This window comes from Lepisma saccharinum, chromosome 5 (assembly GCF_977018435.1).
Source record: "Lepisma saccharinum chromosome 5, izLepSacc3.1, whole genome shotgun sequence".
NCBI classification, from domain to species: Eukaryota; Metazoa; Arthropoda; class Insecta; order Zygentoma; family Lepismatidae; genus Lepisma; species Lepisma saccharinum.
The window spans coordinates 25,231,146-25,248,569 of NC_139233.1; the positions used below are offsets into that span (position 1 = coordinate 25,231,146).

General features: G+C 37.9%; 1 protein-coding gene across 1 annotated transcript in view; it reads left to right on the top strand.

Moving 5' to 3' along the window:
* Window positions 1-574: 574 nt before the first annotated feature.
* Prm (Paramyosin) overlaps window positions 575-17,424 on the top strand; it is a 72,776-nt gene continuing 55,926 nt past the window's right edge. Inside the window, exons 1-2 of the mRNA XM_083122320.1 lie at window positions 575-881; window positions 10,900-10,956. Of these exons, the coding sequence (XP_082978446.1) occupies window positions 771-881; window positions 10,900-10,956 (168 nt within the window). The 5' untranslated portion in view covers window positions 575-770. The remainder of the gene's footprint in view (window positions 882-10,899; window positions 10,957-17,424) is intronic.

The following is a 17,424-nucleotide window of genomic DNA, read 5'->3' on the forward strand; positions in this document are numbered from 1 at the left end:
AAGTGTCAGACTATTCTGTCTTGTATAGATCCACCACAGCATTTGAAACCCTGGCCTTGGAGCAGTGTCGCTAGTGTCGCTAAGCTAAGTTACGGAGAAGCCTGTAGTTTACATATTTTCCGTTGTTTCAGAAAGCATGGCGCTACTATAACGTAATCAATTCAAACTTTCCTAGTAATGTAAAGAGGGAGTACTTATGTGCATTGCTCTATCTCTACGATTACAAGCAGCATTAGCCAAATTCCTCGCGTGGGTGCATTACCCCGTTCGACCCACGGTCAGTTCCGCGACACCAACCATCACCTGGCCACACTGAATCTGCTCTGCAAGCCCCTGACTCAGATATAGGTGGGAGTCGGTTAGGCGAGAGAGACGCGGAAAGCACCGCCCGACTTGAAAATTTGCCCTCACATCTATAAAAGGAAACCCCCCTTGCGCTCTGCACTAGAGTAATTTGAGATTAGACGGTGTAGACATCTATTGGGGGAATTTAAGGCACGGGTTGCTAAGAATAGAACGGTGAGTTAGCTCGGCGCCTGCCCAGAAAAAACGAAGCAGCGAAGACGCCATCTTAAGGCCTATCCCTTCGCTATCCGGCTGTCTGATACCACAGACGAACGACTAGCGGCAGGCCAAAGGGGGTCTTCCCAGCTACCAAAAGCTTTTCTGTGGGTGCTTCAGTCGAGTGGGGTGAAGGAAACGTGCTGTTGTGATTGGATTAATTCGTCCCATCTTCTTGTAAATCGGCGCTTGGGATATTCCAAGTAGAGATGTCCAGCACAAAAACAACGAAAACCTACACATATCGCAGCAGTGGAGGAGGAAATGCTGATGTTAGCATCGAGTACAGCGCTGACCTGAGCGCTCTCACAAGACTCGAGGTACAGTACAACCTTTTTGTTTCTTTTTCTTCAATTGACAAATTTCCTAACTGCTTAGTTTAAGTGCAATGCACGTGCTGACTCTACCTAAGTCAAATAACCAACTAACAACCTTTTTTGTTGGAAAATATAGGCGATTTAAGGCTAACTATTGGACAGTGGCGGCTCTAAACATGGCACTCCCCTTGCTGCCCATCCTACTATTAAAGAAAAAATGCGATATATATATATATAATGCTATCATTAATGCAATGTTGTATTCATTCTTGAAGTTCTGAGAACATTTGGAAACTGAAGTTTGAAACGTCTTATATTTCGGTACAGTGTGATGCATAGGCATTACCAGGCAAATTGTCCATTTTTGTCTCCTACCTTGTGACGTTTTATTTAAACTCTTGAGCCTGACATTGTATAAAACAAAGGTAACGGGCATCGTAATGGACAATTTACCTGGTAATACTTATGCATCCTGCTCTACGTCGCTTTACCAACTCTTCGATTAATCGCAACGATTGAACACAATGATAACATTGATATTTTAACCAGGACTCGAACTTGGCACCCCCTGACTACGTAGCGCTTGCGATACACAATGGAGGCCTAAAAAAAATTCGTGTCTGGTTCTAATGTGACCTCATTCGAATTTTAATTAGTCGGTGCTAACAAATGCAAAATTTCCTACTTGGCCTTTTCTGTTCACCTTTTCTATTAATACCGTAAGTTTTATATGTAAATTATGTTTTAGTTATAAGTCACAAAAATCGTTTATTAGTGTAGTAGTTGTCCATTATAAATTACAGAACAGGTTAACTTCGTAATTATTCACTTTGTCATAACTAGGCTTCGGATAAAAAAAACCTTTAAATATATATGCAAATATGCTCTTAAAATGCTCGAAATATGCTCTTTAAATTATCAAAATATGCATTTAAAATTTTAAAAATTTACATCAAACAGAAAATGTAGCCATAGCTTGTAACTATTTATTAATTCCACTGTTTACATAAGTAAAAAAATATGGTTTAGTTTACCTTATTGATAATTGACCATGTTTTACATATAGTTTTCATATATGTATGTTTATCATAAGTCCACTAACTGTTTTTGACTTCACTGAATGTCACGATTAGCAGAGGGTGGAATTTCACCAGCTGTCTCTCATTCTACTTAGCATGAAACGTTACTATTGCACTTAATAACTACGTATTGTTTCAGATGCTCAAAAGTAAACTTATGCCTGCTATCCACGAGAATACTTTTATACTCTGAAAACACTTTCTCCACATCACAAGAACCTTCATGAATAGAGCAAATCTCCTTTAGGAGCTTGTAGCCAGAATTCTTCGCGAACACATACTGAATCATGTTTCTGAATTGCTCCAAAGGAAAGGAAACCTACAAATTTTCAGACAGAAACAGCAGAATATGCATTTGTAAGAAAAAATCGGTAAAATATGCAATATATCCTGAAGACGCTGAAACTATGCATTTGCATATGCTATATGCAAAATGCATAACTATTCGAAGCCTAGTCATAACTCTACCAAATTTTCATTCTTCCGAGCAATAGTCATTGAAAAATTTCTTACGAGAATTTTCCTGTACTCCCTCTGCCCTTCTAAAAGTTTTCTGTCATCGCTCCATTGTGAAATATATAGACATTTACATTGCCTAATTACACCACCTTTGAGATAACCACGACTGTAAGGTGTGAAATGCAGGAAAATATCTTAACACTTCTCTTCCGTAACTGAGGAGAGACAATGAAAATCTTGGATAAGTACAATCGGGTAAAAGTGAAGGAGGATTTTCGATTTTTAATTTCCGTTGTAATACATGCAAAAATCCAATGTATGTAAAGGTATTTGTACATTTGTCAATTTACGTCGCTTTCCTGCCACTTCGGCTAATCACGATGATGAAAATGAGCGATGAAATGATAAAGAGACACTCGAAAAAAGCATCGCATGTCCATACCAGGACTCGAACATGGGGACTTCGGCCACCGAGTCGGTTAAATGTATGTAATAAAGGATACTTGAAATACAGTTTTTACGGGCTTTATATTTAGAATTTTTTAACAAATTAGATTTCCACAATGCAAATGAAGGTTGCTCATGTAGATAATGCATGCAATATATATATATATATATATAGACTATATTTAAAATGGCGAAGTTGTAAATTGTTTATTTCAATTCAAATTCAATTTGTATTTGTGTCTAGGTTCATCATATAGATTTGCAGAGCCTGTAGCTCACATAGCCCTATCCCACACTGAACTGCTTACAGTTCGAAATAACTATTAATTTAACGTTGTATCAAAATGCTAGTCAAGATTATTGCAGCTTCAGTTATACAGTATGTTATCATGAAATAAATATTATATAAGCCTTGATCAGTTTTGTTTACAAGCACACACCAGATATATTCACATTCATATTTATACACATTTAAATCTGTATAGATTTTAAATTTAGTTACAAGTCTAGCACACATTTCTTTCCTGATCTTATGTCAGAATTGTTAGAAATGATGCGTTTGGATGACGTGTTTATATTCCTTTCATACACAGAATGAATGCTTGCTCGGTCATTACTTTAACAGCCTATGAGCTAAAGTTTTTACTTTATATTCCACTTGCAGCAAGATTTTGTTGAACTATTGATAGGGTTAGGGTTTGAATACCAGAATATATACATTACTAATTGTTACGTCACGATATATCACTGTAGGTGTTATCATTTTTATAACTACTAATCACTGTTCTTTCAAATCATGATATGTTAGTAACAGAACCAGTTTCTACATGAGTTAATTCAGATTTTTCTCATGGTGGTGTAACATAATTATTATGGGGCTGATGACCATAAATTCGGTGCTTATGAAAAAAGTTTAGGGGAGGATATTAGGGGTTGTTGGGGTGCGTTTCTATAAACTCAAACTATTTGTTATTAAATCCTGTACGATACGCTTTGTTTGCAATGAATATCAATTGCCACCGAACCTAGTTTACAGACTTATTCAAATACAGTTTACAACTTAACATTTTATTTAGTCATTGTCAATATTTTTACAATTTATGTGTGTTTTCTTGTGAAGTGATAACTTTACACTCATTTGCCTACATTTAGCAAATGCTAAAATGAAAGGTGTTTCCAGCATTACGCCGTACCATGAAGCCACAAATTCTCTCTCAATCTCTACCATAGTTGAGGTGATTTCATCATTACCACGCTTCACCCGCCTTAGCATCCTCTGCATGGCCGCCAAAAGTTGCGAGGTTACGTAAACCCCAGAGTTACTTATGCGGGAATATCGTCGGAAAAAAATCTGAGATCATGCACTCCTGGAATTGGTAGGCTTCAATAAATCTGTATTCTAAACAGACAATTCTAGACATTGAAAGAAAAGCTGTTTCCTTTGCACGTACTATATCGACACGTGAATTTATTTATTCATTTGTTCATTTAGGACCTAACAGTTTTTTTTTCCGTTTATGAACTTCTCACTTACCTCTGCGTATGTGCATTATTGTTTTATATATCTTTATATCTCGGGCCTCTGCAATGGTGTGGTGATGTGGTCACCTATTAATCAAGGGCACTTGGATTCGATCCCCGGTGAAGGCACAGTGATTCGAATCTCACTTTCTATGTCCTGTTCGATTGACTTACCTGAGCATAAAGTAGATTTAAAACAAACTTTAATTCTCTTTTTTGCCATATTTCATAATAACACAAAAATGTAAATATGATCTCTTTAGCATCTTAAAAATGTTGAAAACTATTTCCTAATCCAGGATTGGGATGCACCACAAAACTTGAATAATTTATTGGAAATTGTATCTTTCATTTGTGTAGTTTTGTTTAAAATATTTGTGTCCATGTAAAACTTTGTACATTTCAGTTTCACGTCAGCACTTTCCCAGCCACATTCGCATCTCTTGTTGTTCGCAATGTCATTTTTTTCATAAATTGTGTTTGGAACAGATTTTTCAGCCTAAAAGTTGACCGTGGAGTGTACATTACAAGTTGCAAAAGTACTTCACTTATTTGGTACTTGCCTCGCCACATTTCTGGCTTCGTTCGCCTTCAGTTCCTATACTTTGAGTGGGCACGGTGTTCTTAAGATAACAAATAGAGAACGTTTTCCTTTGAAGTTAGGCCCGGAGGGCTTGCTGGCCTCAATGCTTTAGAAATTATTCCCTTTCCGAAAAAAAAAAATCCTCCACGAGCATAGCCATAATGGGCGTAGCAACATGTTTGCTCTGTTTCCCTTTCATATCTACGTAAGTTCCTTTTTCAATTTCGTCTTTCTTTACTTCTCACTCTTTTGTTTTTCGCAATCATTATTATTGATTTTGCACCTAATTATTTTTGTTGTTTTTCTACTTTTGCTTCTAACAACATATTCCAAATAGTATATTCTAGTAAAATGCGCTTAACAAGTTCTACTTTTCGTCTTTTGACAACGTTTTTGCACTTTCTACGGTGCCTCTTTTCATGCTATCTGGCTGATATTTATTATTTGTCACAATGCCGTCTTCAAAGGTCAATGTTACTTCATAGTAACAATTGTGATAACATAAAATTGTATTTTGTGCACCATAAATATTGAATATGTGCAATAGCTCGACTGGATTAGAAAGTAAGCTGGACATAATCTATATTGTACTACTGCAATTGTCAAAATCGACAAACTTGAGAAGAGATACCTAAAGGATGCAGGGTAAATTTAGTGTGTTTTATGGAAAATTAGTCTTAGGGAAAGCTACTAACATTATCAGGAAGTACAACCTTAAATTCTGTTTGTAATGCAGCAAAAAGGTTACAATGAACACCAAGAGAACGTGTAAGTTGGTAATTTTAAAGGAGACCTGTGCGTCATTTGTGAAAAATAAATGTTTTAGGTGAAAGTAGAAGAAATGTGAAGGAAGGAATTCAAGAACATAGTTACGGCAAAGCAAAGATGTCACGGAAGCATTGAACAGTCACATGATAAGGTATAGACACGTAGTTTCTGTAGGAAAAAAACAGAAGGAAGAAGGCCTAGGGGTAAACCAAAGAAGGGGGTCATGGTGAATGAAACAAGAAGACATTCAAGAAGGTGGTCAACAACAGAACGATTGGGAGGAGTGCTTCGAGGCACCCCGCTGTTATAAGGGAATGAAGGGTGGAGAAGCAAGAATGAGATAATAAGGATAGGAGTAATATGACAAATGAAAATTAAATAAAGTGAAAATTTCCTGACATTTATTCCAAATGTCTAAATCAGTATCAAACAAAATATGTTTAGCAGAATGTTTCTAACTACATATTTATGTTACAACAGTTATTAGCATGAAGTAAATTAAACTTTGAAAATGGCATTGTTACATATAAATTACATTGCTGGAACACCGTGGAAAGTGCTGAAACGTCCCTAAAATTTAGTCATTTTTAAATGCAACTTTTTTAACTCTTAGATAAGGTCTAATAGTATTTGCAAGGAATTTCACAATAATCTAGGGCGCTATTGTTATTTTGTCTCCCATAAATCCTTATACTAGTTGGACTTGAAGTTATTTATCTTCAACTAATGACATTCCACTACCTCTGATTGACTGACCTGTTATTCAACATCCTTGATTGAACGAATAAGAAGACTACACATTGTATATCATGATGGAATACCTACAAAGAGGACACTTTTTTCTGTGACCCCGGTTCATTTCGATGTATTGGTGATATCATCAAGAATATTTCCGTCGATGCCCCTACATAAGTGGTTCTTTAACACACCCAGCCTCACATCAATAGGTATATCACTTGAGGTGAACATACTGCTAATCACACCACTGTGAAGAATAGTGTTGAGAACTACCTCCACGCTCGCTATCTGCTTCCAAGGTACGGTGCAACACACTATGGAGGACTTTCCTTTTTCTACTGTCGTTAGAATGGAACATTTTCAAGTACAGATCTTCTTTTGTTTCTCCCTGCCTGATATCACCTGTGATCAGCCTCATTTGGCGAGCAGAAATGTCACTCGCCAGTTTTCACATTGAAGTTACCACCCACACAGATACCTTATGGAACAAACTGAAAGCCTGGCACAGTACCAGTGGATAGTGAACGGTGTCCAGAAGTTTCTATCGGCGATACCTGACATGAGAATGCCTGTGATAAATGCTGGCGACTTGGAACAATGACAGAATGTGTTCAATGGTACGACACCTCTTTAAGAGCTTCATCCCTTTCAGTAGTCATACAAACTAACAAGTCATACATTCAGGAACGCACAAATTAACTGGATACAATTCCTGCTACGTTCGGTTAAGGTTAATTTTAAAGTGAAAGTGTTATATTTTTCTATTAAAATTATTATTTGTAATTAAATGTTATTACCTTTTTCTTATATCTAGTTATTAGGAAATTATATTTAATGTAGCTTTCATTTTAGTATTTTTTATATTAATTTAGAGAACCATCATGTTTCTTATTTTAGCGACGTTTCAGCGCTTCTCAAGGGGGGCTCTGACCCATGCAGTGCTTGTTAAACATGTGTGTTCTATAATTAGCGAGTCCCTTTTCGATTTCCGTGGTACAGTGGTTCGATATAGCGGTTCGGATTCCAATTTAAACTATTGGTCTAGTATTGAGTAGCAAGTCTCAAAAAGTCTCTCTAGTCTCAAAATTTTCAAACGGTATCTATATGCTAAGTTTTTTGAAACGTTAAGTGAAGACCATGTTTTGATAAAGATTCGATTATGTTTCAATTAAATATAAGGGTTGAAATCATTTAACTATTACAAAAATTGCCATTGATTGTATAATACTGATGATGATGATATACTGGCATAACAGAGGTATATTACAAAGAGAAGACCTTTTTTTTTAAAAAAAAAAGAAATATAAAATATGGTTGCATTAAAACGTAAAGGCTACAGTACCTCTTTTGATACGTCAGCACACTTGTCACTAGAACGTTATGCATGAACTCTTGAAATAGTGTCATTTGCAGCGTGGTAGTTTTCCAGCCATATCTTCACATATTTCTGAAACTGAAATTGATCAACTGATGGGCCTTCTCTACATTATGTTCCTATCACGTGAAATTATAGATATTTGACCATAATAAGCTCACGGAATAATGGCCAAATTACATAAATAAATGAAATGAAAGTAGAAGGCACACGTCACGCCCCCTAAACCCACGTGAACGACCCTAATTTTCTTGTTTTTCAACATTCGATGCGAAATGCAATCCAATTTTTTCACCTTTCCTGAAGAATAGGTGGAATCTACATGAGTCAAAATTACAAAGATGTAATGGAAGGAAAAAAAAGACAAACAGAAGACACCTATAAAACAAAGATGGAAAGAACATTTGAATGACGTCAAGGTGTGGAAACCAGTGAACACACACTCCTGCAAGTGGATATCGAGGCAAATATGTTTTGATTAGACTCCATAAAGAAAGAAGATGATGAAGCAAGATGGACGAGCAACGAGAGAAATGTAGTAGAAAGTGAATAGAAACGAGGGAAATGTAGTAGAAAGTGAATAGAAACGAGGGAGATGTAGTAGAAAGGGAATAGAAACGAGGGAAATGTAGTAGAAAGGGAATAGAATCGAGGGAAATGTAGTAGAAAGTGAATAGAAACGAGGGAAATGTAGTAGAAAGTGAATAGAAACGAGGGAAATGTAGTAGAAAGTGAATAGAAACGAGGGAAATGTAAGTACGGAATGGATTAAATTAATAAAGGGAAAGGAAATATTTCCTCTTTTCCTCTCTCCTCGTGATACATACAAAAAAAATCCATAAGTGAGAGTAGAATAATTAAGGACTTTACAAGAGAGACAAAGAAAAATAAATTGAACTTACATAACGCAGGATTTTAATTGTGCGTCATTTTTTCCCCGCAGGGTTGGCAGCGTTCTGAGAGGTCACACGTTGTAGGAATAAAATTGCGGTTAGTCAGTATGGAGCGCAACATGATGAAGGAGCGAGTAACTATCGTTAAAATTCGTTACAAGTACGGAAACTGTGGGCAAATTACCTGACATTTTCGATAAGAGAAGCGCCCCAAATGAAACAACTGTGCGACCTCACACCGAGAGATTTTTCTCCTCTGGGGATTCATCAAGTCCAAAGTTTATGCTGCGAAGATAACAACGATTCCTGAAATGAAAGCAGAAATTCAATGAGCTATCGACGGCATTGAGCCACAGTTATGCGAAAAAGTGATTCAGAATTTTGTCAAAAGAATTCGATTGTCAAATGCGTCGTGGAGGACATTTTGTCAGATATTCTCTTCCACATTTAATGGCAATGTTCATCCTTTCATATAATGTAATAACTTTGCCAACTAATAAATATATGAAGTGATTTTTCCTTAAATTAAATCCTGCGTTACGTTTGAGACACCCTTTACTATAACGATTTTTAACATTTTTTTGTTAATTGTATTCAGGGATAATCGCGTACTTTCGACGTGGGCTTTGGCCACGTCTTGTACGCTCGCATGCGTGACCTTCGGCCACGTTGTGGACGCAATCACGTTATAGATGGGGTTCCTCAATGATCTTAATGACTTTGTGAAAATGTCGGCATTTTGTATTGGATGAAGGGATGAAGGGAAACAAGTGTATAAGTTTCCTAATTTGAAAAGTTTTGAAAATAACTTTGTGTGTGTACTCTAACATTGTACAAATATTCAACACATTATTGTCTATTTTCATAATAATAAACTGGGTAAATATTGTCCGTCTGAAAATAGTTAGATATTTGATTAAAACGAATTTAATAGCGACACAATATTGGAAAAGCAGTATTTACGTATTTTGTAATTTTCACATTTTTAAACGTAATTTAAAAATAATTGTTTTCCGTAATTTCCTGAGCTCGCCGACGTGGTTCGCTTATTTGGAAAGTCTTGAATATAACTTTGTGTGTGTACGGGCTCTAATATGGTGCAAATATACAAAATATTCAAAATTGTCTATTTTCTTAATGTTAATAAAGTGATGATTTCTATGTTATATTTCACACCATCCTGGAAATATGCTAACTGTGCCTCACCCCCTCTGCTACATTTTAAGTTTGGTGCTGGACCTACAGCTTGAAAATGTTTGCCAATGCTTGTTTTAAGTCCACTTTATGCACAGATAGTCTAATTCGGACTGGGCCTACAGTTTACAATGGAATCCTGGAATCCATGTACTTAATCGGGCTCGAACTCGGGGCCCGTTGACTACAAGGCAACAGCGTTGCCACTGCAAGATGAATCGCTCATTCACAATGGAGCATGGTACGTCTTGTTTAGAATTCTTACCTGTACAATCTCTGTTAGCTTTGCCTTATGGGTGTGCAGGGCCTCCCCGATGGCGCAGTGGTTGCGTCGTCGCCTTGTAATTAAGGGGTCCCGGGTTCGATTCCCGGTGGAGGCACAAATGGTTCGGATCCCACTTTAAACTGTAGGTCCAGTCCCGATTAGCATTACTGTGCATAAAGTGGACTTAAAACACCCCAAATCAAACCAAACCAAGCCTTATGGGTGTAAAGCATTGGCATAGCCTTTGCCTGTACAGACTTCTTGGGCCTGAAATCATTCTCCCCCACGCTCCGAAATTTTGGTATCTTATTACTAACAATTTTATTTGTCAATAAGCGTTCAATTAATTAATTTCGACTATCATCGCATCATTTTCGTGGAGTGATTGTCGAAGAGCACAGATAAATTTCAGTCAGAATGACTGACCACGTGATTTGAAACCGCCTCCACCCAAATGGAACTAGATCAGGTATTCTTAACTTTATCTTCATTATTCTAACAGCATGCGACCCCAAATATTTGATTTCTGTTAACCAAAGTTTTCTTATCTAAGGCTTACTCAGCCATTTATTCTCACGTCATATACCATGGCGAATGAAATCGAAGTTTACTCAGAAGGCCATATGTATGATATACCTACCATGTTGCCATCTGCAGTTTGGTCGTGGTACTAATTCAGGTATTTCTTTTCCATTGCAGGACAAGATTCGCCTCCTTCAGGATGACTTGGAGTCCGAGAGGGAGATACGACAGAGAGTGAGTACCCTTTTTTTCTTTATCTTGGCTGTAATTTTGGACGGTTTAAGGGGACGGAGGGAGCATTGACCTCCCTCAAGACGTTCCAAATTAACAACAATAATGAATGAACGAGAGAGTAAATAGCAATCAATTCTCTCTTCGAGTGTACATTTAGGGAACAGTCCTCTTCGACGGAACATAATGACGAATGATTGATTTAAGACCTCACCACGAGAACAGGACGTTAATCCACCTCTTGGTTGCAATAGTAGCACGCATAACAATAGAACTGTACTCGTAAGGACGGAGTGTCTTAGTTACTCAACGCTTCGACACAATTCAAATGTGTGCTTCTCATTTCTCTTGAGAAAAACACAAAAAAAGTGTCGAAACGTTGAGTAAAATATTATTTTTGTTAAGTCCGGACCGAGATTTCTTTGCCCGGAAAAATTTCACCATGGTAAAAATTATATTAATTTTGTGTCAATTGCGTACACTAGTCTATAAGAAGAATCTGTCATTTCAAAACTGCAGAAAAGCCCGCTAGACATTATTGTCAAGCGAAAAAAAAGCTTGGAATGCACATTTAGCATTATTTACTTTTACCTGGTCCTTGGTAATTTTATAATGCGCTGCTGAGACAGGCAGTCATGAGCAAAAATACTGTTATTGTTCAGTCTTCTGTAGACTTTGCATGTGCAGTTAGTAACATCATGAAAAAAAAGTCATGCATGTTTCTCAGTCGGAGAGAAACTATATCATTTTCATGGAAAGGTAATGTTGCCAGTTTAGCCGGAAATTGAAAAAAAAATCATGTTTCAAGCTCATGTGATGGAATTGTACACCTCTCTTATTCAACTCTTGAGTTTCATCAGAACAAGGATACACCACAAAATTTTCTACACAATAATATACAGGTGGGTGACTGGTATTTGGTGTGTTATGAAGTCAGTATTTATCCAAGTGTAGTGAGTGACAGCTATCGACACTGATCTGTAAGAGATATTGGTATCCACCATGATTCCATCTGGAAATTATTGGAAGAGGCCAGCTGCTGAGGACAAAATTGCGTACACAGTCACTAACATTGTTAAAAAAAAGAAACTCCTTCTTCTGTTGCAAGTTCACTTGGCCAGTTCAAATTCAACTAAATTCAAGTAAACAAACATTGCGAAAGTGTTATGTTTTTTATAAGTTTAGGTATTATATCACATCAAAATTACTTTGTTAGACGTATCGGTTGATACGTACCCTTACTCCAAAATGATTTATTTTACTTCGCTTTCCTGCCACTTTTAGCTAATTGCGACGATAAGGATGAGTGGTGATGTGATGAAATTGATGAAGAGGCACCCACAAAGAACACCCATGTCCAGGTCAGGATTCGAACCCGGGACCCCTGGCATCGTAGTGCGCCCCGGAGGTCGGCAAGTGCTGCTTTTATGTTTTCTAGTTTCCCAATGAATGCTGTATTTAAATTATTCTGCCTAATTAGAGTTGGCAAAATTTGAAAGTCACACACGTCACAAAAATTGTCGCACACGTCACGAGAAGCATACTTTTGTCACAAGGAAAGAAGAAAGTGTAGCTATCAAAACCAAACCTGCATGGAATTGAAACTGCACGTGTCTGGTACATTTGACAAAAATATGAGCAAAATACCAACAGTCACTTCACAGAGTTTGCATGTCAATGACAAAAATGCGTTTTGTCACTGCGCAAAGACGTCACACACTGATTTTCCACACAACAAACATGTTCTACGAACAACAGATGGAATATTCCATGGTCAGTATATGACCCTTACTCCAAAATAATTTAGGAGAAAAAAGCAAGTCATTTCATTCACAAATATATGAATTAGAAACAAATTACTTCCACATTTCTCGTACAAAAGTCACACACGTCACCATGGAATCGCCCAATATTCTTTGTATAACATATCTGTTTTTAAGCATTAAGGATAAACTTCCCGAGACTTGTAGAATGTATTAGATATCGTGAGCGAAGTGAGCAAGAAAATATTAAGATTTATTCGTTTATAAATTCACAATAATGTAAATTTAATAAAGCCAGTATTTTCACATTTGGCCTTGGACGTTTACTCTTTCCAAACTTTTTCTATTTTTCATCGTTCGGAACCCTCTCCACCTTGATATCAAAGCGACCCTCCCTTCCCCCTTACTTACGGCTGTGATTATATGTATTATGAATCTGACTACATGACCAGTACGCACATATTTAAATTGTAATGTGATTTGGTGCTCCATGAAGCAGTTATATAAAACTTCATGCTGTTCTCTGAACAAAAAAACAACATTAATTATGTACAGTTCCCCTCCCCCTATTCTTGATCCCTGAATTATGGCCTCTTATGGTCTTGTCTATCAAGAAAAAGTAACTTACCTTCCTGTTCTGGCACCCGATCGCTGCTACTGATTATATATTTTATTAACTTTGCCTTTAATTCTTTGTAGCAATCCTTTTGAAAGATTTTAACCATAAGATCCGTCGAGTCAACGGAGTAAGAATTGAACGAATGCAAGGAATGCTTAGTGAACATGTAGAAGATATGAAAATAAAGAGCAAGAAATAACCTGAATTGTGAACTATGCACATAAAAAAATGTTATAATTATCCAAAATAGTACTTCTTTTCAGGAAGTAGAATGTACCCCAAACTACAAAACTTTACACGTGGATATGCGCAAAAAGAGACATAACATTCCCAAGTAGTTCTTACGGCATATATGCTGACATCTGTACTAATTTTTTATGCCCACTTAAAAAAAATGAATATTAATCCCGCCAAGTTAAATTTTCGGGTAGCTTCTCAAACATCCACTTCCGGCCGCCATGTTGAAACGCACATCAGGGTAATAGATTTCCTCGATAACATATTTCCGCGTGTCACGACCTCTTATTGCATTCCTCACTTGAAACGTTTACCTCCTGATGCAACGCCAAGTGCTATTTTGAACGCGCGAACGGCAGCTAGAAACCTCTACCGTCAGTAATTTTTTCCAACCCAAGTTGCTTCAGGAGAACCCTGACTTAGGCCATTAACTTAACCGAATAAAAGCAACGATTTCTCTTGCCTAGAAAGACTTGTAAACACCGGGTGATATACTGGTACATTCATTTGATTCTCGTAGGTCATAAAATTGCGAATGGGGCGGTGAACGTTCAGGCTAAAAATAGTTAACTCATCGGTAATTTTAAACCATTGCTTATAAACCAGAGACTGTATGTAAGTTCTGTGAGGTTTGAACCATTCCGGGTCTCTTGATTTCTTCATCAGTGTAGACAGCCGGTCTCCTAAACGATGTTCATTTTTCTTAAATGTATTCAGAATTTAGGACTGTGCATCAATGATATTTGAAGTGTAGGTAGAGCGGCGAAAAGCATGCAATCGACCATCTTTTGTTGAGACGAATTGAATGGGAAGTGTTACACAACTATTTCTGCTGGCTGCCGGTGTCTTTCAATGAGATAGACAACTTCTAACTTGCAGCTAAATAAGCGGATGGCGCGGTCTCTTCCCTACCAATAGCCGATTACCTCCCCGCCGATAGTTAGGCACAATATCACATTCAATTTGCTTATGCCGTAAACTCGCTTCAGCTACTCTAAAGATTTCTACCTGATTGGTGTATGCTTGAATAGAGCCGGTTATAAAGGTAAGAAATTTGGAACAACTGAACGCTATAATGTGAAGGAATATCCATATATTTTAGTGCATTGAGATGAATTTGTCTTGTCGAAAATCCTTAATTTTGTGTACCAGAAAGGATATTAGGAATCAAAGCAAACTTTCAGTGCCGATTGGAAGGATGGGGCACCATTTCCCACATAGTGACAGAAAGTAAGCAGTTATGGTGTGCCTATCACACTTTTATATCGTTCAGAAGTCAACCCTGTATTTTACCATCTTTCCCATGTTGGGCACGTCACTGTTTTCCTTACACCCACTGATGCGGTCAGAAATTTGGTATAGGAAGGGTGTGTTCGTACCAGGATGCCAATTTGGCTAATCGCCACGACGAGAATGAATGACGATGAGATTAAATTGACGACGAGAATGTCACCACGGAGCGCCCATACCCAAGACGTGACTTGAAACCAGAACCTTCGGTATCGAGATCGTGAGTCGACCACTCAACACGCTTGGCCACCGAAACGGCTTCGACATCCTGATTGTTTGCGATATTGTTGTTTCAACCGCGATTGTTTCTTAAACATTCTTGGGCCAGCAGTGGCGGCGATTAGGGGTGGGGAGGGGTCAGTTCCCCCCACTTTTTGACCCGCACAATAGTCTCTTAATGCTAACCTTGTCTACCAAGAGATAGTAAACTCTTCTTGCCCCCTCCCCTCCACAGTTTTGAGTTATTGCTTCCCCAAGTTTTTACATTCAATCGCCGCCACTGTGAGCCAGTGATATTTCTTAAACATCCTTGGGCCTCCATGTTAAAAGGTCTTGGGTTCGATCACCAGTGGAGGCACATTGCACATTGGTTCCAATCCAGATTTAAACGGCACTTCCGATTAATCTATCTGAGCATAGAAAAACTCCGGAAATGTAAATTATAGTAGTGACTATTAATAGAAAGGAATCGTATATCTGCTTGTGAAATTCCTTGAGTCGCCACTGTTCATATACATAAACACTCAGGTTTTGAGAAGGGGACGAGCCTTTTGGCTCGTACCGAGTTGTGAAAGTTAGGAATATAGAAAATTCTGACTCTGCAGTGTCTTGAGCACGCAGCAACACCCATCTATATGTTTTACAAATGCCTAATTTATTGATATTTTGGCACTAAATTTGTATTTACACCGCCTACAGTGACCTTACACCTCTAAGATGGAAAATTTTGCTTCACCTCCTGTGCCAAGGTTGCACTCAATGCATTTCAGCTAAGAAATATCATATTTTAAACTGTTATGGTTCATGCATTTCTAGGCATAAGATCAACCAACGCAGATTCAAGCTGAACCAAAATATATTCCACATGATGTTGTACACCATGACAGTTGTGGAAGTTTGCACATCCTAGAAGACTACAGGATGTTTAAATCTCATGTTACAACGACCTTCTGCCCATCCCCTGCTCATGTTTGTTATTTTAAGTCTAGAAATGTTCTTTGATGTGGGCTGAAGCCCTACAATTCTCTGCCACGATCTGATTCCTTCGAGGAATGAGCATTGAGTAGCAAGGACCAAGGTGGAGAGACTCGCTTCAAACCAGGGCAGGCCTAATTTTGTCCTCCCCGCTTAGAAGCTGAAACCGAGCCAGGACAAGGCTCTCAGAATATCTCACCCTGAGAACCGAGAACACACTCACAAGCCAAGAATGTATTCCGCCAGACACGGTGATTGCAAAATTCACGAGACGTTAAGATCCAAGTTTCTTTCCACTAGAAGTCATGTGCGTGGGTGAGCATGATATGCATTTTTCCTGGATTTACAGTCCGCTTGGTGATAGCTTGCTCAACGGTCAGTCAACATATCAACTCACAGACTCGTGGCCAACTAGATTACTCGCGAGGTAAAATTGGTGAGGGGAGAGTTGTGTAACGTTACACCGACTCCAAAAATTTCAGCGACCTCGTGTACATTTATGCACATTGCACTGACCGTTGCAGCTTTGTCTTCTTCCTTTCTAGCACAGCTGAACTACTTGTCAGCACTTAACCAGAGAAGCTGGCTCACTACTACTTGCCAAATTTGTACTCATGTGGTGACACGTCAAGGATTAAAAACTCGATCATCCCTTTTAGAAGGGAAGTGTGAATATCACATTCCGTAGGCTTGCTTTCATGGAAAGGAAATTAAATTAGTGTTATCAATAATGGAATTCATTGTTGTTACCTTTATGGCTTTGATTCTTTCCCATATTCAGTTACAGGAACATTTATCGTAGAATCTGTGTACATTGGTCACTTCAGATGATGAGTACCGCTAGATGTGGTTGTGTCTATCAGAGACGATAGTGGAACTTTAGGATTTGCTTTCCAGATTTGCCACCTTAGAATGTGATTTTCCTGTCACCTGTATACCAGCTTTAGTAAGTCACTGTGATGCTGAGAGTGAACGTGTTAGGTTCTTTCGCACTGCTTGTCGATTCCTGGTCAAAGTAAAAAGGAGGGACCTTCTCGCAATGAAACTTCACATGATTAAACTACGAGTTCTGAGCACAATCTATATTAATCAGTGCGCAAAACGAAGTGGTGGCACCCTAATTCATTCTAAGTGTGACCCAACCACTCATAGGCGCAGATGTGTAATAAATGACAGTGAAATGTGGCTTCCTAATTGAAACCCTCCATCTTTGTTAACAGTAAACAGTACAAATGGTAGCAAGGTTCCTGGCATTGGTTTGTTTGAATAAAACAATTAATATTTAAGCAATATTTAGTTTCTGATTTACTATTGTCACATACTAGACTTTCTTCTATTTTGTTCTGTTTATCACTTTTTTCTTCCCCT